Source organism: Podarcis filfolensis, assembly GCF_964270895.1.
Source record: "Podarcis filfolensis genome assembly, chromosome: 3".
Lineage (NCBI taxonomy): Eukaryota > Metazoa > Chordata > Lepidosauria > Squamata > Lacertidae > Podarcis > Podarcis filfolensis.
Window position 1 is genome coordinate 51,907,217 of NC_139606.1, and position 17,726 is coordinate 51,924,942.

General features: G+C 39.2%; 2 protein-coding genes across 4 annotated transcripts in view; one reads left to right on the forward strand and one right to left on the reverse strand.

The window, feature by feature from the left end:
• Nucleotides 1–17,726, forward strand: part of CDC40 (cell division cycle 40) — an 88,863-nt gene that overhangs the window by 6,344 nt on the left and 64,793 nt on the right. The gene's annotated exons all lie outside the window — the stretch shown is intronic.
• The window catches only part of WASF1 (WASP family member 1), a 44,757-nt gene that overhangs the window by 2,186 nt on the left and 24,845 nt on the right, over nt 1–17,726 (reverse strand). For all 3 annotated transcript variants that reach the window (XM_083608574.1, XM_083608573.1, XM_083608572.1), the window contains 7 exons: nt 16,061–16,219; nt 11,782–11,916; nt 6,729–6,882; nt 4,882–4,999; nt 3,585–3,757; nt 2,378–2,557; nt 792–1,387 (listed from right to left, as the gene is read on the reverse strand). In XM_083608574.1, the coding sequence (XP_083464700.1) occupies nt 792–1,387; nt 2,378–2,557; nt 3,585–3,757; nt 4,882–4,999; nt 6,729–6,882; nt 11,782–11,916; nt 16,061–16,193 (1,489 nt within the window). In that variant the 5' untranslated portion in view covers nt 16,194–16,219. The remainder of the gene's footprint in view (nt 1–791; nt 1,388–2,377; nt 2,558–3,584; nt 3,758–4,881; nt 5,000–6,728; nt 6,883–11,781; nt 11,917–16,060; nt 16,220–17,726) is intronic.

Genomic DNA, 17,726 nt, shown 5'->3' on the forward strand with positions numbered 1-17,726 from the left:
GATGGGCTAAACAATTTGCAGATAATAGAAGGAAAACCTGGTTTTTCTATTTAGTACATAAATTGTGGGGTTTTTAAAGTCATTCTGGCTCAATTCAAAGAAACATTATTTAAATAATGATATAACCACATGGTCATAAAACTGTAGGCCAATTGTTCTGTCGTGTGAACACTTCTTCAGCTAACATTATATAAAACCACTTTAACATAAGAATGTAAAGGAGCCTATTTCGTCCAACACCCTGTTCTCAAAGTGGCCAACCAGAAGCTGATGGGAAATCTGCAAGCAGGATATGAGAACAAGAGCACTCTCCCCTCCTATGGTTTTCCCTGTGGTTTCCCTTCCTGTGACCTTATCACCTCCAACTGTGAAGGCAAAACATAGGCATCATGAATATGTTATGTCTAATCCTCTTTAGTTCCACAGTTTAGCTATGTGCTGCATGAAGAACTTTCTTTTATCTGTCCTCAATCTTCCAACATTCAGCTTCACTGGGTGTCCATGAATTCTAGTGTTGTGACAGAGGGATAAAAACTTTTCTCTATTTATTTCCCCCAGGCCATGCATAATTGTATAAACTTTTAACATGTCACCTTTACACTTTAGCCAAGGATATGTAAAGTGCATATGAGAAAAGAATCTATATATGGTAATCTGCCTATTTTGCAGAACCAATGAAGTGTTTAAAATATCCTCATCAGAAATAATTTAATTGAAAACATTAAATCTGCTAAGAGAGTATTTGATTCATTAAACGAATAACGCTGCTAACCAATGAACAGAAGAGATACCTTTTCGTATTGCTTCCAGAAGGACACTTCTGGCATCGCTGATGACAGGTAGTGTTGATGGGTGACGCTTGGGTTCAGGAGCAGGAGTGACTTGTGAAGGTGGTGATGGAGGCATTATTGGAACGTGAGCCCCAGGGGCAACAGATGTGGGAGTGTGGGAGAGTGCTGTAACAGGTGATGAGGGTCGGATGCCAGGAGGTGGCAATGGAGGAGGAGGAGGTGGTGGAGGAAGTCCTTGCATTTCGCCCTGTGGAACTGGAATGGCTTCACAGACTTGGGCCGCTCTGGTGACGGGAGGAGAGGGTTGTGCCAAAGGAGGTGCAATTGGAGGAGGAGCAGGGTGAAGCACTCCAGGAGCAATCTGGAGAGGAGCTGGGGGCGGAGGCACAGCTGGAGCTTGCAAAACAGCTGTTGGAGGGGGTGGAGGCGGCGGCACTGGAGGTGGTGGAGTGGAAGTCATTGCAGATCTTAATGAAGAAGTTGACAAGGCGGATGGAAGGGGTGGTGGTGGTGGAGGAGGAGTAGGACTCACAAACACTGGTGTTCTGCCAGTAGCAGGTGACTGAGGACGATTTTCAGTCAAACCTGTGGTAGAGCTGAAATGAAAAACACTCCAAGTGATTACTATAAGAGTGAAAGCTAGCATTTATATTTAACTTTCAATTAAACTCCAGTAATAAGGCTATTGCAGATATATTTTTGCACAAGCGTGCTAAAGGGTACCATAGTTTAGTCATTTACTACAAGCTTTTACTACACAAACAATGTAACAACAACACTGCATTATTTACGCTTTCACTTTTTGAGAATGTTCCATAAATTCTGTCATATGGCCAGTGCTAGACTGAAACCAACTTGAAATACCCTTAAAGCAGGGGTGAGGGATCTGTGGTCCTCTTTATGGTATTAGACTGCAATTCCCATTATTCCTGACCATTGGCCAAGGTGGTTGCAGCTGGTGAGAGTTGGAGTCCCAACAACATCTGGAGTGCTATAGGTTCCCCACACCTGCTTTTAAAGCATAGCATGAAAGCACTTTAGAACTGGGAACTAGTATTAAACTTATCTCTAATCATGTTAACAAACTGACAACTACATTTTGGAATGTGTTCATTTCTTGAAGCCTATGTCTCAAGCCAGGTCCCCACATGGCTAATACTGTGTGAGCTGAAGCAGGGTATTTTCCTTACCTTATTTTCAAAAATTAGTGCCTGTGTCCTGCACTGGAAAACACTCTAAAACTCATATAAAGTTGTGTTTGAAGTCTGTTTTTTAGACCTACGCTTTAGAGTGTTTTGTACTGAACGAGATAGTACTTTAAAAGACACTTCGAAAAACTGATTTTTGGTTTTTTTAAAATGTAAGTTTTCTTTCAGTAATAATATAACAAAACTGAAATCTCAATGTTAAGTTCTGTATTTATTATAGTACAGTATATCGAAGTATTTGGCAAACAAGCATTCAATGCCTTTTAGTTCCTTGATAGGTTGATTTGCCTATAGCCAAGACCTGTGGTGTCAATCTTTCCCCCACTTTGTCAGTTTAATGAAAAGGTGTCCTGAATTAGTATTTTAAGTGTTTCATACCTGACACAGGGTGGAATGGGTTTCACATCTCCTGCTCCATGCATTGGTGGAGGTGGGGGTGGCTCATGTGGCCTGACTAAGACACGTTCCTCTGCTCTACTCAGCAATTCAGTCATCTGGCTGTATGGCAATGCAGAAAGAGAATAGGGTCCATCCATGTGTTCCACATATGCCTGAGGTCTGAAAATATATAAATCCACTTACAAATTGTATATGCTAATTTTGCATCCTGTCTATAGCCCTATTAGTTTCAAGAACCTCAAAAGAATGAAGACAGTCCTTCTGAAAGTTTGTATGGGGTTAAGACCAAAGACAGAAACAGTACAAAATGATCAGTAGAACATGACAAACTAGGTTACACAAGGTAGCACTGCAAGTATAAAGGAAGCACTTCGCAAGCATTTAGCGAATATTTTTTGCTTACGTTACTCTGTAACAATCTTTGTATGTTAACAGAGTATACAAATAACAGTAAATAATGTAAATGGTAGGTTGAGTTCTTCTAATCGCAAAGTAGAAAGCAAATAAAGGGGATTTCTGGTTCTCTGAAACATAGAGGCAATAGGAGGACAAAGGCTTAGACCAGGCATGTCCAAAGTCTGGTTCAGGGGCCTAATATGGCCCCTGTGGCAGTTTATTTCCTGGGGTAAATCCTAAAAAAGCCTGAACAACTTCAATCCTTAAAAAAGGTCAACAACTTTGGTTGGCCCCCACAGCCCTTCACCTCATCAAATCTGGCCCTCTTTGAAAAAAGTTTGGACACCACTGGCTTAGACACTGAAGGAGGAACAGCTGAACAATGGAGGGATCACAACAGCAGTAGGAGTGTAGAGGGCAGAGTGGCAACCACTGGTAGTTGGGAGGTGGTCTGTAGAACCAGCATAAAAACAGCATGTGTACAGCCAAATATATAAATGGGTATAGTAGGAATGTGTTGTCATAATAGGCCTCAGGTGATTATGTGGCTCAAAAATCCAAGCAGACAATAAATGAAAAAAAATCTGCTAGGTCAGGAGAGGAATACAATTTGATGTGATGGATAGCACCAACTCATGAGCATTTTGCCTACGATATCGAAAGTTCAAACAATGGCCTCAAGTTTTCTAAATTCTATGAAAAATTATATTACAAACTGGCCAGTCCTTATGTTTTTATAACTAATATACAAAATAATTAGCTACTAAAAGTAAGAAGTAAAAAAGAAAACCTCGTCTCAAAATGTGACGCAGGGCCATTAGCAATTTCAATGTGCTTATGTAAGAGACTGGCGTCATCTTCAGCAAGCTCTGGACCCAGGGCTAACTTCTGCCACTCTCTGCGCCTGTCATGAGGAGCCCGCGGCACTTTTTCCGGTTCATGAGGACGATCTAGATTCTTCTGCTACAAAATAGCACAAAAAATAAATTGACAACTGCTCTTCCTGGCAAACTATAATACAATCTGTTATAACACCAACAAAATTACTTAATTATAGGACAAATACAAAATTCAAAATAGATCAGTAAGGCTTATCACTACAACTGATTCAAACAAGAGAATGGATTACCTGAGTGTTTTTTCTTAAAAAAATTAATACACTTCAAAAACATACACGAATGAAGAAAGAAAGAAAGAAAATTAAATCCAAACACATATACAAATCTTTTTTGAGGGTTTTTTCTACAATCCAGTGACACATAAATTTTATGAAATAAATAAATAAATAAAATACCTGGAAAAAAATAATTACTGGTGCAGTGACATCTTTTAAAACATTTGCTTTATTTATAAATACCAGGATATTGTCCTTAGTCTCATGATATGCTCACTTAAAGCTGAAAAGTTACTAAGAACGCAGTAGCATATTTCACAGGAGTTTGAACTTTGTTATCATTAATACTATATATAAAATAAAAATCTGCCACATAGCTGAAAGTAAATCTTTTTTGTTTGTCCTCTAGTATACCTTAATTTATGAGTTAATTTTTCAGCAATAGCAATGGACCAGATTTGACTATACCATATTAAATCTTGATTTAATCCTTCTAAATATTTCTATTTCCCATCTTGGCAGCTAACACGAGAATGGGGAACAACCTCTGCCCGACACTAGGGAAACTGCTTCCAGACTGGGTTGAGATTACTAGGCTATATCTCAGCAGCATCTTTTCTTTTCTTTTGTAAAGTAGCAGCATCTTTTCTCTTCCTGTGTTTAGACGGTCTTTGATAATTTCTCCCATTCAGAAGGCTTTTATGGATGCTTTTTATTTGTGTTATTCTGCCTCCTGGATTTTTATGACAGCATGTTTGATTTTAATGATTGTTTTATTGTGGTTTGTCTTGCTTTGTTGGTTGCTTTGGTCAATTTTAGTTTAAAAAAAGGAGAAGCAAATGATTGGAATAAAACCAATAAAATATAGCGCAAATCTGAAAAATTTGTTCTATTCATGTGATGTTAAATTTTCTTAATAGCAGGGCATCCTTCAGGACCACGTAACGTAACTCATTTCCTAGGAGGATAATACCTTTTGCTTTCTTTTTTCCTTTCTTTTGTCTTCTGTGTCTTGTAACATCTTTTCTTTCCATAGATCAAAGAAATAGGAAGGATTGGTGTAAAACTTCAAACCCTCTTTTCCATCATCTCTAAAGGAAAAATAAGATTATTAGATAAAACATGTTACTAAATAAATATAAAATATGGTATGCACAGCATGTAACAGCAAAAGGGAGACTGCTGAACCCTCACCTCCCAATTATGGAAAGAAAATCCTAACAATTTGAAGGGTATGAGGTTTATATAATTTTCATTATATAAAGTGAACAATAAGAGAAATTGATTGATTGTTCTTAGGGGGATGGCACAAACAAATAGTATATGGAAGAGAGGAGGGAAAATGAAGTTTTCTACATGTACCAAAAAAGAAAAGACATGGAGAGGTAGAACAAGTGTGTGTACACAAATTCAAGTTGAGAGTGGATCTTGGGAAGGAAGGGAGATAAGGAAGCTGCCATGGAGTGGGGGAGAGAAGACCAGGTCCCACCAGGCTTTTTCAGCTGGACTCTGCTCTTTCTTCATTAAAGCAATGAAGAGGAGGCTTCAGTCACCACCCATCCATCTGGGAGAAGGGTGAAGAGGCCTTCCCTCTAACTACAACCAACCGGGCAGCTCGATTACCCCACTGCATCCAATCAGCTGGCTGCATTACCCAATGCATTCTTATGGCCTTTTGAATTGCTGGGCTATGTCAGTGCTGCAGCAGGACTAGTTTGCCCATCCAATGCATTTGGTTGGGGTCCTGGAAGGAAGAGTAGCCAATGGGTCTCTGGGTCCCTCTGGGCTGCAAGTCAGTGCCCCATCTGAGGGCTCCAGCACTGGGCTTGAAAATGCACTCTGCACAGAAGTAATAGAATGGTTCAGTTGGAAGGGACCCTGGGGGTCATCTTGTCCAACCTCCTACCATTCAGGAATCTCATCATGCAGTCCCTCATCCAATTTGAAGCTGTACCAGACCCTCTTTAAAGTAAAGGGACCCCTGACCATTAGGTCCAGTCATGGCCGACTCTGGGGTTGCGGCGCTCATCTCACTTTATTGGCCAAGGAAGTCGGCGTACAGCTTCCGAGTCATGTGGCCAGCATGACGAACCATCTGCTTCTGGCGAACCAGAGCAGTGCACGGAAACTCCGTTTACCTTCCCACCGAAGCGGTACCTATTTATCTACCTGCACTTTGACATGCTTTCGAACTGCTAGGTTGGCAGGAGCAGGGACCGAGCAACGGGAGCTCACCCCGTCATGGGGATTCGAACCGCCAACCTTCTGATCGGCAAGTCCTAGGCTCTGTGGTTTAACCCACAGCGCCACCCGTGTCCCTCTTTAGCTCTGCAAATATGCTAGCAGTTTTATTGCATTTTAAATAAAATGTTACAGGCCGTAGCCCTGATAACAGGTTCCTGTGCAGTACTGTATCACAAACAAAACCCTCAACAACATCACTTTTCCTCTACAATGTGGGCTGAGTATTTGTAGGGCTGTGGACAAGATTAAAGTACGAGGCTAGAAGACAATACCCATCATACCTGATATTTACATGAATGCTAGGAATTTAGTTGAACCACTAGTACGATTTCACAGTGAAGAAGACAACAGTTATGCATTCTCAGGGACTGTGTCATCACAATTAATGGAACATGCAAAAAGTAATCTTAGAATGATTAGCTGCCCTAGTAAAAACTGCCCTAGTAAAAATAAGAATTGAGCTACACAAATCTCCAGTTCCCACATTAAACTCATTTACTTGATTAGAGGGTTCTTACTTATCACTAGTAAAGTTTGAGAAATTAAAATGCATTCTGTGCATTTTTTAACACTGACCTGTAAGGGGTAAGTATGTTGAGTGGAGGAGGCTGTTCACATGTGTCATAAGTCTCTTGCAAAGGAATGGGCAGACTCTTGCGGTCAAAAAGCTGCTGATCTTGAGTTGTGGAACTTCGGAAAGCTTTTCTCATTGTTATATCTTGCAGTGAAACTGAAAAAAAATCAACATTTAGATAGGGAGATATAAATGTTGCATTAGGAGGCAAAAGTTGTATTGGACAATTGTAGCTCATAAGACCCAAGTAGATTGTGGAAATTATTGTTGCTGAATCATTAAAAAGAAAGTTACAAAAAGAAATCATGATCACGTACAATGAATATTCCATGCAATTCTGTACAGGCAACTCCCCATTTATGTGTGTTCAATATGTGCACGACTGCACATACATGCATTGGCCCGAACCTGGTAGTGACTCAAAAATGATATGAAAAGGGGCAGAATGGGATTGGCGCAGAACGGTTTTTTTGCAGGCTTTTTCAATGGTGTTTCAAATGTACACAATTTCACTGACGCATGCAGTGAATCAGAACACAACCCCCACATAAATGGGGGGTTGCCTGTATTTAAATATATATGCATAATTTGGAGTAGCAAAGCAATGAGCATTACTCCCATATTACTAGTCATGTCTTTAAAGGCAATTTGAACAGAACTGAGGACATCCTTTGAAGGTACTTTTCTGCAGTGTCTTGTGGAACACCATGATCTTCATAGCACAGGATGAGTAGATGGTAGGGCTAAAAAAATTTTGGTGCCTGATAACAACACACTAACACTGAATCTATAGATTTAGAGACTGCTACTGACAACATCAGGATGTTTTTTAATAAATGGGCTGACAAAAGCCTATGTCTGAAAAAAAAAAGTTAAAATGACTGTTTAGATTTTATATGAGCAGTCTAAGCACTTCAATCATGCAAAATATTCCTTGTCTGGCTATGTCTATCTTCAGGATGACTGACTATGATTATATATCAACTGGTCTTGCTTACTGTTTAATTTTTATCCCTTCCGATTCCTTTGGGCAGATAACAATACTTTGGACATCAAAATAACACTCTGTTTGCACTTTCAGCAAATTGCCTCTACAGCTAAAGCTAAGTAATCTGTCTGGAAGCACCTTTATAGGAATTAGCTTCTCAGCTTTTACAATAAGAAAATTGCCTTCTAGACTTCATCTTACTATCTTACTTCACTTACTATGCTGTTTTTACAACTATGCTGCATTTTAGAGAAGGTTCTTCAGTACAGTGGTACCTCTGGTTACAAACTTATTTTCTTCCAGAAGTCCGTTCTTAAGCCTAAACTGTTCTTAACATGAGGCGCGCTTTCGCTAATGGGGCCTCCTGCTGCCGCCGCCAGCTTACAACTTACACTCACATCCAGGGGCAAAGTTCGCAACTAGGGACATCTACTTCCAGGTTAGCGGAGCTTGTTACCCAAAGCATTCATAAGGAGGACAGTATGGAACCCGAGGTTCCACTGTATTTTCTTTCAGCCTAGCCTCCATTGTTCCATTTGCATCCTCCTTGACATATTAAAAGTAAAGGGACCCCTGACCATTAGGTCCAATCATGACTGACTCTGGTTACAGCGCTCATCTCGCTTTATTGGCCGAGGGAGCTGGCGTACAGCTTCCGGGTCATGTGGCCAGCATGACTAAGCTGCTTCTGGCAAACCATAGCAGCACACGGAAATGCCATTTACCTTCCTGCTAGAGCGGTACTTATTTATCTACTTGCACTTTGATGTGCTTTCGAACTGCTAGGTTGGCAGGAGCAGGGACCGAGCAACGAGAGCTCATCCCATCATGGGGATTCGAACCACCGACCTTCTGATCGGCAAGTCCTAGGCTCTGTGGTTTAACCCACAGCGCCACCCGCTACTGCTAAATTATAGCCTTCTGTACCAACTTTACTAAGAAGTTGCTATCTTGTAAGCTTTTAAAACTGTTTTTTCCCTAGTTCCCTTTCTATCACTTCATCCATGTCATTTCTCCAGCTTTCCATTACAAGAGACTTCTTCAGGCTTGGTTCAAAGGATCATGTGAATTCTGGTGAGCCTTAGACTCATGTACTGCCCCCTCTTTGCATGTTTCACCTGAATTCTATACCTTAACAGATTCTCTGTTTACATTTTTCTTTGGTAGTTTATAATCTCATTAAGGTGATTTAGGCCTCTGGCAGGTTTTAACTGAGTGCCAGTTGCCTTCTGACATGAACAGGCAAGACTACAAGCTATGAGGGTTCTGTGGATCTATGCTAACAGAAGTCTTGCACTACAGGTTCATAAATTGGTAATTGTTTTGGCTAATTTTATTCCATTTTCATTTACTTTACACAGAACTAATTTTATAAACTCTAATATCCCTCTAGCAATCCTTAAAACTTTGAATCAAATTGACAAATAACCGCAATAATAAATTAAGATTTCCATATTGATTTTACATCCTATTTACTAAGCAACGATTTTTACAACTGTCTGCCCCATTTTTAAACTGACTTCATACTCTGGTTCCCGTTTTTATCATGTTTACTTAGGCTTCATCGCTCTTGAGATTCTTTACTTGTACATAACATCTGTTATAAAACTGCACATAATTCTACATACAAAAATGCTTAAATACACAGACATAATTTTGATCAAATATTTAGCCAAATATGAAAACTGTCAGACATTTGACTCATAAATATTCTATATATTTTAATCAATCTTTTGGCAGCCATAGTTTTGTCATTCAGCTTCCTCCTCTCATCAATATTATAGTCCTACATTGTTATACCTTTACCTACAATGAGCACATCATAATAGCATCTCTTTCTCTACCTTAATTTATTTGCACAAACTTATATGGAAGTACTATTTTAATTCATCATTTAAATCAATTCAATCCAAACTAGGTGAAATTCAATCCATAGCAATTTGAAAATTATTCCCCGCCTGCCCACCCGCCTAAGGAAATGCTGTCTAGTGGAGTAAAATGAATAAAAAGTATTTGGATAGGAGGCAGGAAATAACACTATGAATCATGAATTTTCAATTTCTACTTGACTGTGAAAGATGTTGACAGAGAAGAGCACAAGTCTCTGAAAGAAAAATAGATGAATACAAAAAGTCACTCTTTTATTGGAATACACAATTCAACCAATTCCAATGATATATTAATCCAGTGGCAACCCAACCATTACTTTGGTGTGGATTAAATAATGTAGATTTGATTGGTGATAGATTTGGAGTTCCACTTCAGATAATTTATTTATGGAATTTTGGCTTTTGCTGCTGCTTTTTTGTTTTCACTTTTTGGGAAGAAGGGTTCTGCAGCATGGCTACCATCACACTTTTGGGGTTACCCTGGGCACATCTGACTTCCACAAGGCAGTTCCGGTTTTGCACAGACACATCTGCACCCCTGGGGGCTTAAAAATGTTAGATGCCATTTTTTGAGCCCCAGTCTGAAGCACTGATAGTTGTGCTGAGCTCCCTACTTGCTCTCACTTTGCCCATGTTCTCTGGAAGGGGAAGCTGTTCTTTTTTAAGGAGAGTTGGTCATGCTTTTGAATTCAACTGATGTACCTGAAGACTAGAGAAGAACATGCTTATGGCAGCACTCCTTTTGATAACCCTATCACTTATCAACATGGAAGGAGTCAGAACTTGTGGCTGGTTTTAGAAGTGGTTAATCAATTGATGAAATTACCAATTAATACAGTTTTGCAGTCCATGTTGAAGTAGTTTTGAGTTTGGGAGTGGGTAATCACAACACACAATTCACTGGATGCATTTGATTTAAATGGAGTAGTCAATTACATAATTAATTATTGGAGTTCAGAGATCAACGTGAGCTTGACATCAATTAGTAAGAGAAGAGATCCAGCCCAGTATTTAACTTTGAGTACTGTAGTTAAAATGGATATAGGACTGAGGAATAAGACCAGGTTACATACGCTTCAGGTTACAGACTCCGCTAACCCAGAAATAGTACCTCGGGTTAAGAACTTTGCTTCAGGATGAGAACAGAAATCGTGCTCCGGTGGTGCGGCGGCAGCAGGAGGTCCCATTAGCTAAAGTGGTGCTTCAGGTTAAGAAGTTTCAGGTTAAGAACGGACCTCCGGAACAAATTAAGTACTTAACCCGAGGTACCACTGTATTTATTTAAACATTTTAGGTCATGTTTCAAAGTGAAGTCTCCACAAGGCAGTTTACAAGACATAAAATACAAAACAGTGCCCCAAAATAGTATTTTTGTAGAGACTACTTAAAATCCCACAAATTGATAACAAATAACAGTATGAGTGGTGTGTGTGAGAGAGAGAGGGAGGTGGCCAACCCTCTATGTGGTTCTTGGGGTAAAAGTGGTTAGCTACCCAGCACTAAAGCATGAAATGTCATGATGAAATCCAACTTTAGCTGGAAAGCTGGCATCACTGCTCAGAACAAGTACCTCCAACTTATCAACCTGATTTTGGGGAAGTCCAATCTCATTCCAAACAGGCTGCCCTATAACCTTGAAGCAGAGGGCCACCAGCCAACATTATTTCTGATTTGTCTGTCAGTTTGTTCACCTTCATCTAGACCAGAGCTTTCCAAACTTTTCATGCTGGTGACATACTTTTTAGTCATGCATCATTTCGTGACACAGTAATTCAGTTTTACTAGCAAAGCAGAGGTTAAACTAACTCCTTTTCAGCCCGAGGACGAGCGTGGGGAGTGTTTGCACGACACACCTACACACTGCAGCTGACACACTAACGTGTCATGACACACAGTTTGGAAAGCTCTGAACTAGACTATCACTGGTGTCAGAGATTCTAAGTGCTGCTAGAATTCAGTAACATTTGGTAGGTCTTTGCTGAAGCCTCATAAGGCTCCATGAATCAGGAGATCCACAGATTCAGACAACGCCCTGCCAATTTCTGTTAGAATCTCCCTCCCCCAAATATTTTTGTTGTTGTCTTTTGCATCTCACCCCAGATATGCTCACTACTAATAGCAACTATGGCTGATATGATCCACAAGACCACACATAATATTATTTACATAAAAACTTACGTTCTTCTTCTTTTGGATCAAGCTGTGTAACACTGATAGATAAACGGTCCACACGTTCTTGCAAAGAGTTCACTCGGAAAGAAAAACTGTGTGCCTCGTTGAAAAGCTCACCAAATATATCTTCTGCATATTTACCTGCAAAGGAAAGTTTTTTAAAATTAGGGTTAAGAATTTGAACAAGCAGCTAAATTGTTAAATTATTATTTGATATAGGGCATTCTTACATAAGCCTGCCTCCCATAATTCTTTGCTCCTGCCTCTGTCATGTGGAGGAATTACCCAATCCAGTGGCTTCATTGTCCACCTTAGTAAATCTGTTTATTATCAAAATTTGCCAATTTAAGAAAGTTAAGACATTGCAATTCTCCTTAATAGAAGCTTGACCCTTTTCTTAGGAGTTCACACTTTTTGTTTTATCATCCAGGATATGCCCTATTTCCCTTCTCAATCATTATTACCCGGTGTTCTCCCAGGTGTAACAAGACATCTGATGCTTTATTCCCACTGCAGAATTACAGTAATCAGTAGCACTCTAAAAATATGAAATGCACATAAGACAACCATGGAAGGAAGTGTTTAAATATGTATTTGCAAATGAAATAAAATGGATTCAATGACTACATGATTCAGTTTTGAATCTGGAGTGTTGCCAGTCTTCTGCTGTATCAAAATTAATGCAATTAAGGTTGCCAGAGCAGAGTTTCCAAAATAAGAAAGTGGCACAGGTCTGTAATGGTTGCTTGCACAGCATTTTGTAATTTTTTTAAACACTGAATGCCATGCAACCTTAAATGCAACTATCTTGGCCAAGCATTCAGTGTTTTGCTAAGGTCTCAATCATCAATGTTTTACAAACATTTTGATAGAAATCTTTTCTTTCTTTTTATTTAAAATGCACATATATGTAACTATAAACCTCAAAAAGATACAATAATATATTTCAAAATGTCACTTCTTGTTTATTTGCCTGAAGAATTTCACTAGGACTTAACAGTTCTCTCTCTCCCAACAGGCTTTATATTTAAAGCCTGCTACATCCCATGGTTTCATGCAATATAAAAGCTAATTCCTGTCACTGAATGGCTCATAGCTTACACAAAAAATTGTACTTCCTTATGAGTTCAAAAAATCCCTTGATCTTTCCCATCATTATTGAGATAATTGTGACTAGGCTTACCAGAGAGCTTGTCCTCTATAAAATCTCAAATCCTGCAATCCCATTTTATCCTCAAATGCTCACCTTGTAGTATTTTAAGATACAAAACCATATAATGCATTGAAATATACCTGCACATATACTGAACGCCTCAGCCGCTGAAACTTGACAGTCCACCAGAGGAACAAAGTTAATGTTTGAAGAAAATGCTCATGCTCCCCTTCTGACAATCTTTCAGGGGGATAGTTCATAACTGGTATGGTGGTAGTGTGTTAAACACTAGGCCTGCTGGTAATAAAACATCTATCATGTATGTCTTAATCATGGACAAGGGGCCAACCTAGTGGCCATGGAAGAGGACATTCTCTGTGGCAGCCTTTAAGCTGTGAAATTCTGTCTCCAGAGAAGTGTGCCTGGTGCCTTCATTGTACAGCTTTTGCTGTATGAAGACACACCTCTTTATCCTGGCCTTTGACACCCTATTGAGATGTAAAATGTTTTAGTTGATTTTATTATTGAACTATTATATTGCTGTATAGTGAAGGGGGAGAAATAAATCCTAGAAACAAATGGAAGTGCAATTGCTGTTAATACGTTTTAATGTGCTTGCTTTCGCTACTCAGAATGATACATAGATGGAACCACTAGTGGCTAAAAGCTAGATCTTATCCAGGCCACAGCTACAGTCTCAGTGGTATTTGGCAAAACTCTTAACTAGCAGAAGAATCTGGAATTTGATATTATCTCTGTACACCTGAAACTCCAGTGATCACCTAATTTAAGACATGATACTCAATGTGGTAATGCAGGGAACAGGGCAGCAGCTCACTGAATAATCCATGTAAGTAGTAGATTTCTTATGCATGTGCTGGTTATCATCTCTCCCAACTTGGAGAGAACTGAATTAAAGTGGTCACTTTAAAAACAAAACGAAACCATACACAACTTTTAATTAGTGAGAAACACATGACAGAGCCTTCCCCTAATCTAATACTCAGTCTAATACTCCAGTATAAAAACACCAGATCAGCATATTTGAAAAAAGAGATGTATACTCATTTTTTAATTTAAGTCATAATGAACTTCTGGGTCAAGGATCCTGAAGAAGCTGAAGACTTTAATTTATTAGAGAAGCTATGCACGTGCTATAGCTCTGCGCTGCTCTCCATTTGGCTGACACAGGATGGAAAATGATAATGTCAGTGGTTAGAATGTACTAGAAATAGTTGCAGTTCAGGCCAGTACTGCACGCACCATATTCCATCTGATAGCCTTTTGAAGTGGTTACAGCTCAGAGGGAAAAACAATACATTTCAGTAAGATTGCTGTAGGGTTCTAAAGTATTCCTTCATTTAAAATTAATATAGAAAAGGGGGAAAGCTTTATTGTTTCCTTTTTTCACTTCTGCTACATACATAAAGCAAAGTGTAGTTCAGGGCAATTAACCTACAGCTATGTTTTAAAAATTATTCTTATTTTGGGAATGAATAAACAAGTTTTTATGAGCATACTTTAGAACATAGGTCACAAGTGAAAGTATTAAATCTGTGGTATGAAATATTAAATCAGCTTCAATTTTCTACAGGTAAGACTGTAATATTATTTCAGCTTTACCAAACTCTTGCTATCTGGTTAAATAGAGCCATAGTGTCTTTGTTTTTGCAAAAGATCAGTACAAAAACTGAAATATATAAATGATCAATCATTAAATGTGCTACTAGGAAAGGTCATATAGACTACTTCCAGTACCCCTAAGGTTTATGACAAAACATTTAAGACAGGGATGGAGAACCACTTTTGTCCAATGGACTGGATAAAAAAGTGGCCAGCCCACATCTGTCAATCATCGGATGTCATATGACACCAGGTGGCTCCAATTCCATGTAAAAACAGTAGGCCAGGGCTGCTAAGAAACAAGGCATCTGATTGTCCTCTGCAGGTATAACTTTAGTCATCCTGCACCTGATGTCATATGATATAAAGTGAGTGATGGTTGGGCATGGCCACCCAAAATGGCATGGCCCATGGACTGGAGGTTTCTACTGCCTACTTAATATAAGCATAATAGACTAGAACAGTACTCATGCAAACACATAAAACATTCCAAAATACTATTATCTATAGTCTTCATATTTACACAATCTGTATTTTGCAAATATTTTGTAGTTTATGCTTATTTGTATATTGTTATTTTTCAATTATATTTTTGAGGCCCCTTTTTGAGTTGAAAAGTGGTTCTGAATTTTACCATTAATTTACCATTAATAATATCCCATATACCCCCCCTTCTCTGAACATTAAATCAGTGGTTTGTTTCTTGTTTACTCTAATTTAAACATATGCAACCACCTGTTTTCCTGCTTTTCCTCTTTATTCAGGATGTCTTGGGATCAGCCTCTACCAGTAAGCTTTCCCCAGGCTGGAATATAAGCCTTCTCTCCTTAAAATTGTGTGGAGCTACCAATCTTCTGCTTTAGGTTACCAGTCTCAAAAGTCAATCGTTCTTTTGTTAAATCAGTCAAGTCCCTTTAACTTTGGCAAGGTTAACACTATTAGCCTACTGAGCAGGAGCCTTATTATATCTATGTTTTGCATGGCAACTGCACATGTTGGCTACTAATATTCACTAACAATTGTCATTGTGCTCCATAAGTAGTACAACTGCCAGAAATATGTACAGAACTAAAATCTAGTTTTTTTAAAAAAAACCAAAAACCAAATGAAGAGTGAAAATTACTGAAAGGCAGAAGGACATAAAAGGGGCCTCTCTAATAGAGAAATGTTCATATACATGGCAGTTGTATTATCCCAATATTATCCTCAAAATAGCGGGTCAGACACATACTAAGTTGGCAGAGTATAGAGAGAAATTTCTGCCTGAGTTCTATAGTCTTTATATAAACTTTGTAAAACTGCCAGTTCAGTTCTTTCAAGACCATTAACGTCAACAATAAAACTACACATCATACAGTTTGTTAAATGCACAATTGATGGGGACATAGAACATTTTGGAATGATTCAAAAAAGATGGGATGAACATTATGAATTAATTGTTTTGAAAAGAGTAATTTTATTTTGTTTAACCATAAAATGCAGCTGTCCCTTAATATACTGGGTACTTACTTAGACTGCTTAGTTGTCTGATTATATTTGCCAAGGAAATATTTGTAACGCATTCCAGTTCATTCTTGATGCCTCGTGGTAGTGCTGTATGACAAAGATACCTAGGGTCTATGTTTCTTTTTACCAGTGGCATCCTGAGATATCGATGACACAGCACACCTAGGAAAAGACAGGAGATAAATTACAACATGGTTTAATTACCAAGATCATTGCTCACTTATTGATAACGGGAAAATTAGACATTATATACATTCTTTACAGTAATGTAAAGTCAAGAGAACTACAAAATGGTTTTTCTTTCAACTGCTGTTCATTTTGAACTTCCCTTGCTTGAGAATGCTACAAATGTAGTTGTTAATGCCACAAATACTTTTCTTAAGAAAATGAACAGTATGACCTTTGCATGTCCACTATGTACAATGGGGCTTACTTTCAGGTAACACAGGATTAACAATAAAGAATTAACAACTGGAGAAACTACCGGCATTTGTAAATAGTTTTCTTTGCATAACATACATTTTAGTTACTATATAACTACAAAAGCAAGCACAAAAATTAAATAATGATTTTCATCCAGAATTTGAATGAAATTCAAATCAAGAGTCTTCAAAACTCGGATGTTGTAAATATTCCATTGTCCTTGATCCCTCATCTTGCAACCAACACCAGAGGTGACCACTGAAAGTATGGGTACCTTTGGTAAAAGTACATTCATACTACTGCTTATTCTACATCTAATGTGCTCCCACTGCTGCATTCCCATCAGCATCTGATGGGAGGGCATTCCACAGCGCGGGCACCACTACCAAGAAGGCCCTCTGCCTGGTTCCCTGTAACTTGACTTCTTGAAGTGAGGGAACCGCCAGAAGGCCCTCGGCGCTGGACTTCAGCGTCCGGGCAGAACGATGGGGGTGGAGAAGCTCCTTCAGGTATACTGGGCTGACTTTAGCTACAATCCATACCAACCCTATGATTTCTTGACAAATATTTCTGTTTGATGTGCTTTATCCTCAAATCTGCTCCAATCCAATTAGAAAACTGGGTGCAGAGTAAGCAGTAATATGAACATACCCTAAGTTTTGGTATGTTAATTCTGCCTGGCGTCGGATCAGTTATATTCTGATGTAGTATTGACTGTACAGTTTTCCACACCAGAAGGGGGTGGAATGGTCTTACGTACAACTGTTGACGTGCACAATGATCCAGAACACAACCCTCATGCAAATGGGGAGTTGCCTGTATAAAAATACTATTTTTAAATTCATTCAATTTAGTTTACATTCCACTTAATTTTTATAATTGTGTTTCTTTTAAAGAGATACTGTCACTGTATGTTCTGTCTCTTTAACATGTATACGGTACTTTTAGAGAAATTACATATATACCGTATTTTTCGTCCCATAGGACGCTCCGTCCCATAGGACGCACCTAGTTTTTTGGGGGGGAAATAAAGGGGGGGAAATTCCCTTTATTTCCCCCCCCAAACCAGGTCGGGGAACAGCGGTATGGCTGTGCTCCGCCTCCCCGCTGTCCCCCGAGCTTGTGGGGCTGGCCGATGTCTGCCCGGCGCAAGGGGCGCTCTGCTTCAGGGCGCCCCGCGCACCGGGCGGCAGGCTGCTATCCGCAGCGCGGGGAGCCTGCGGGAGTTCCCGCAGGGCTCCCCACG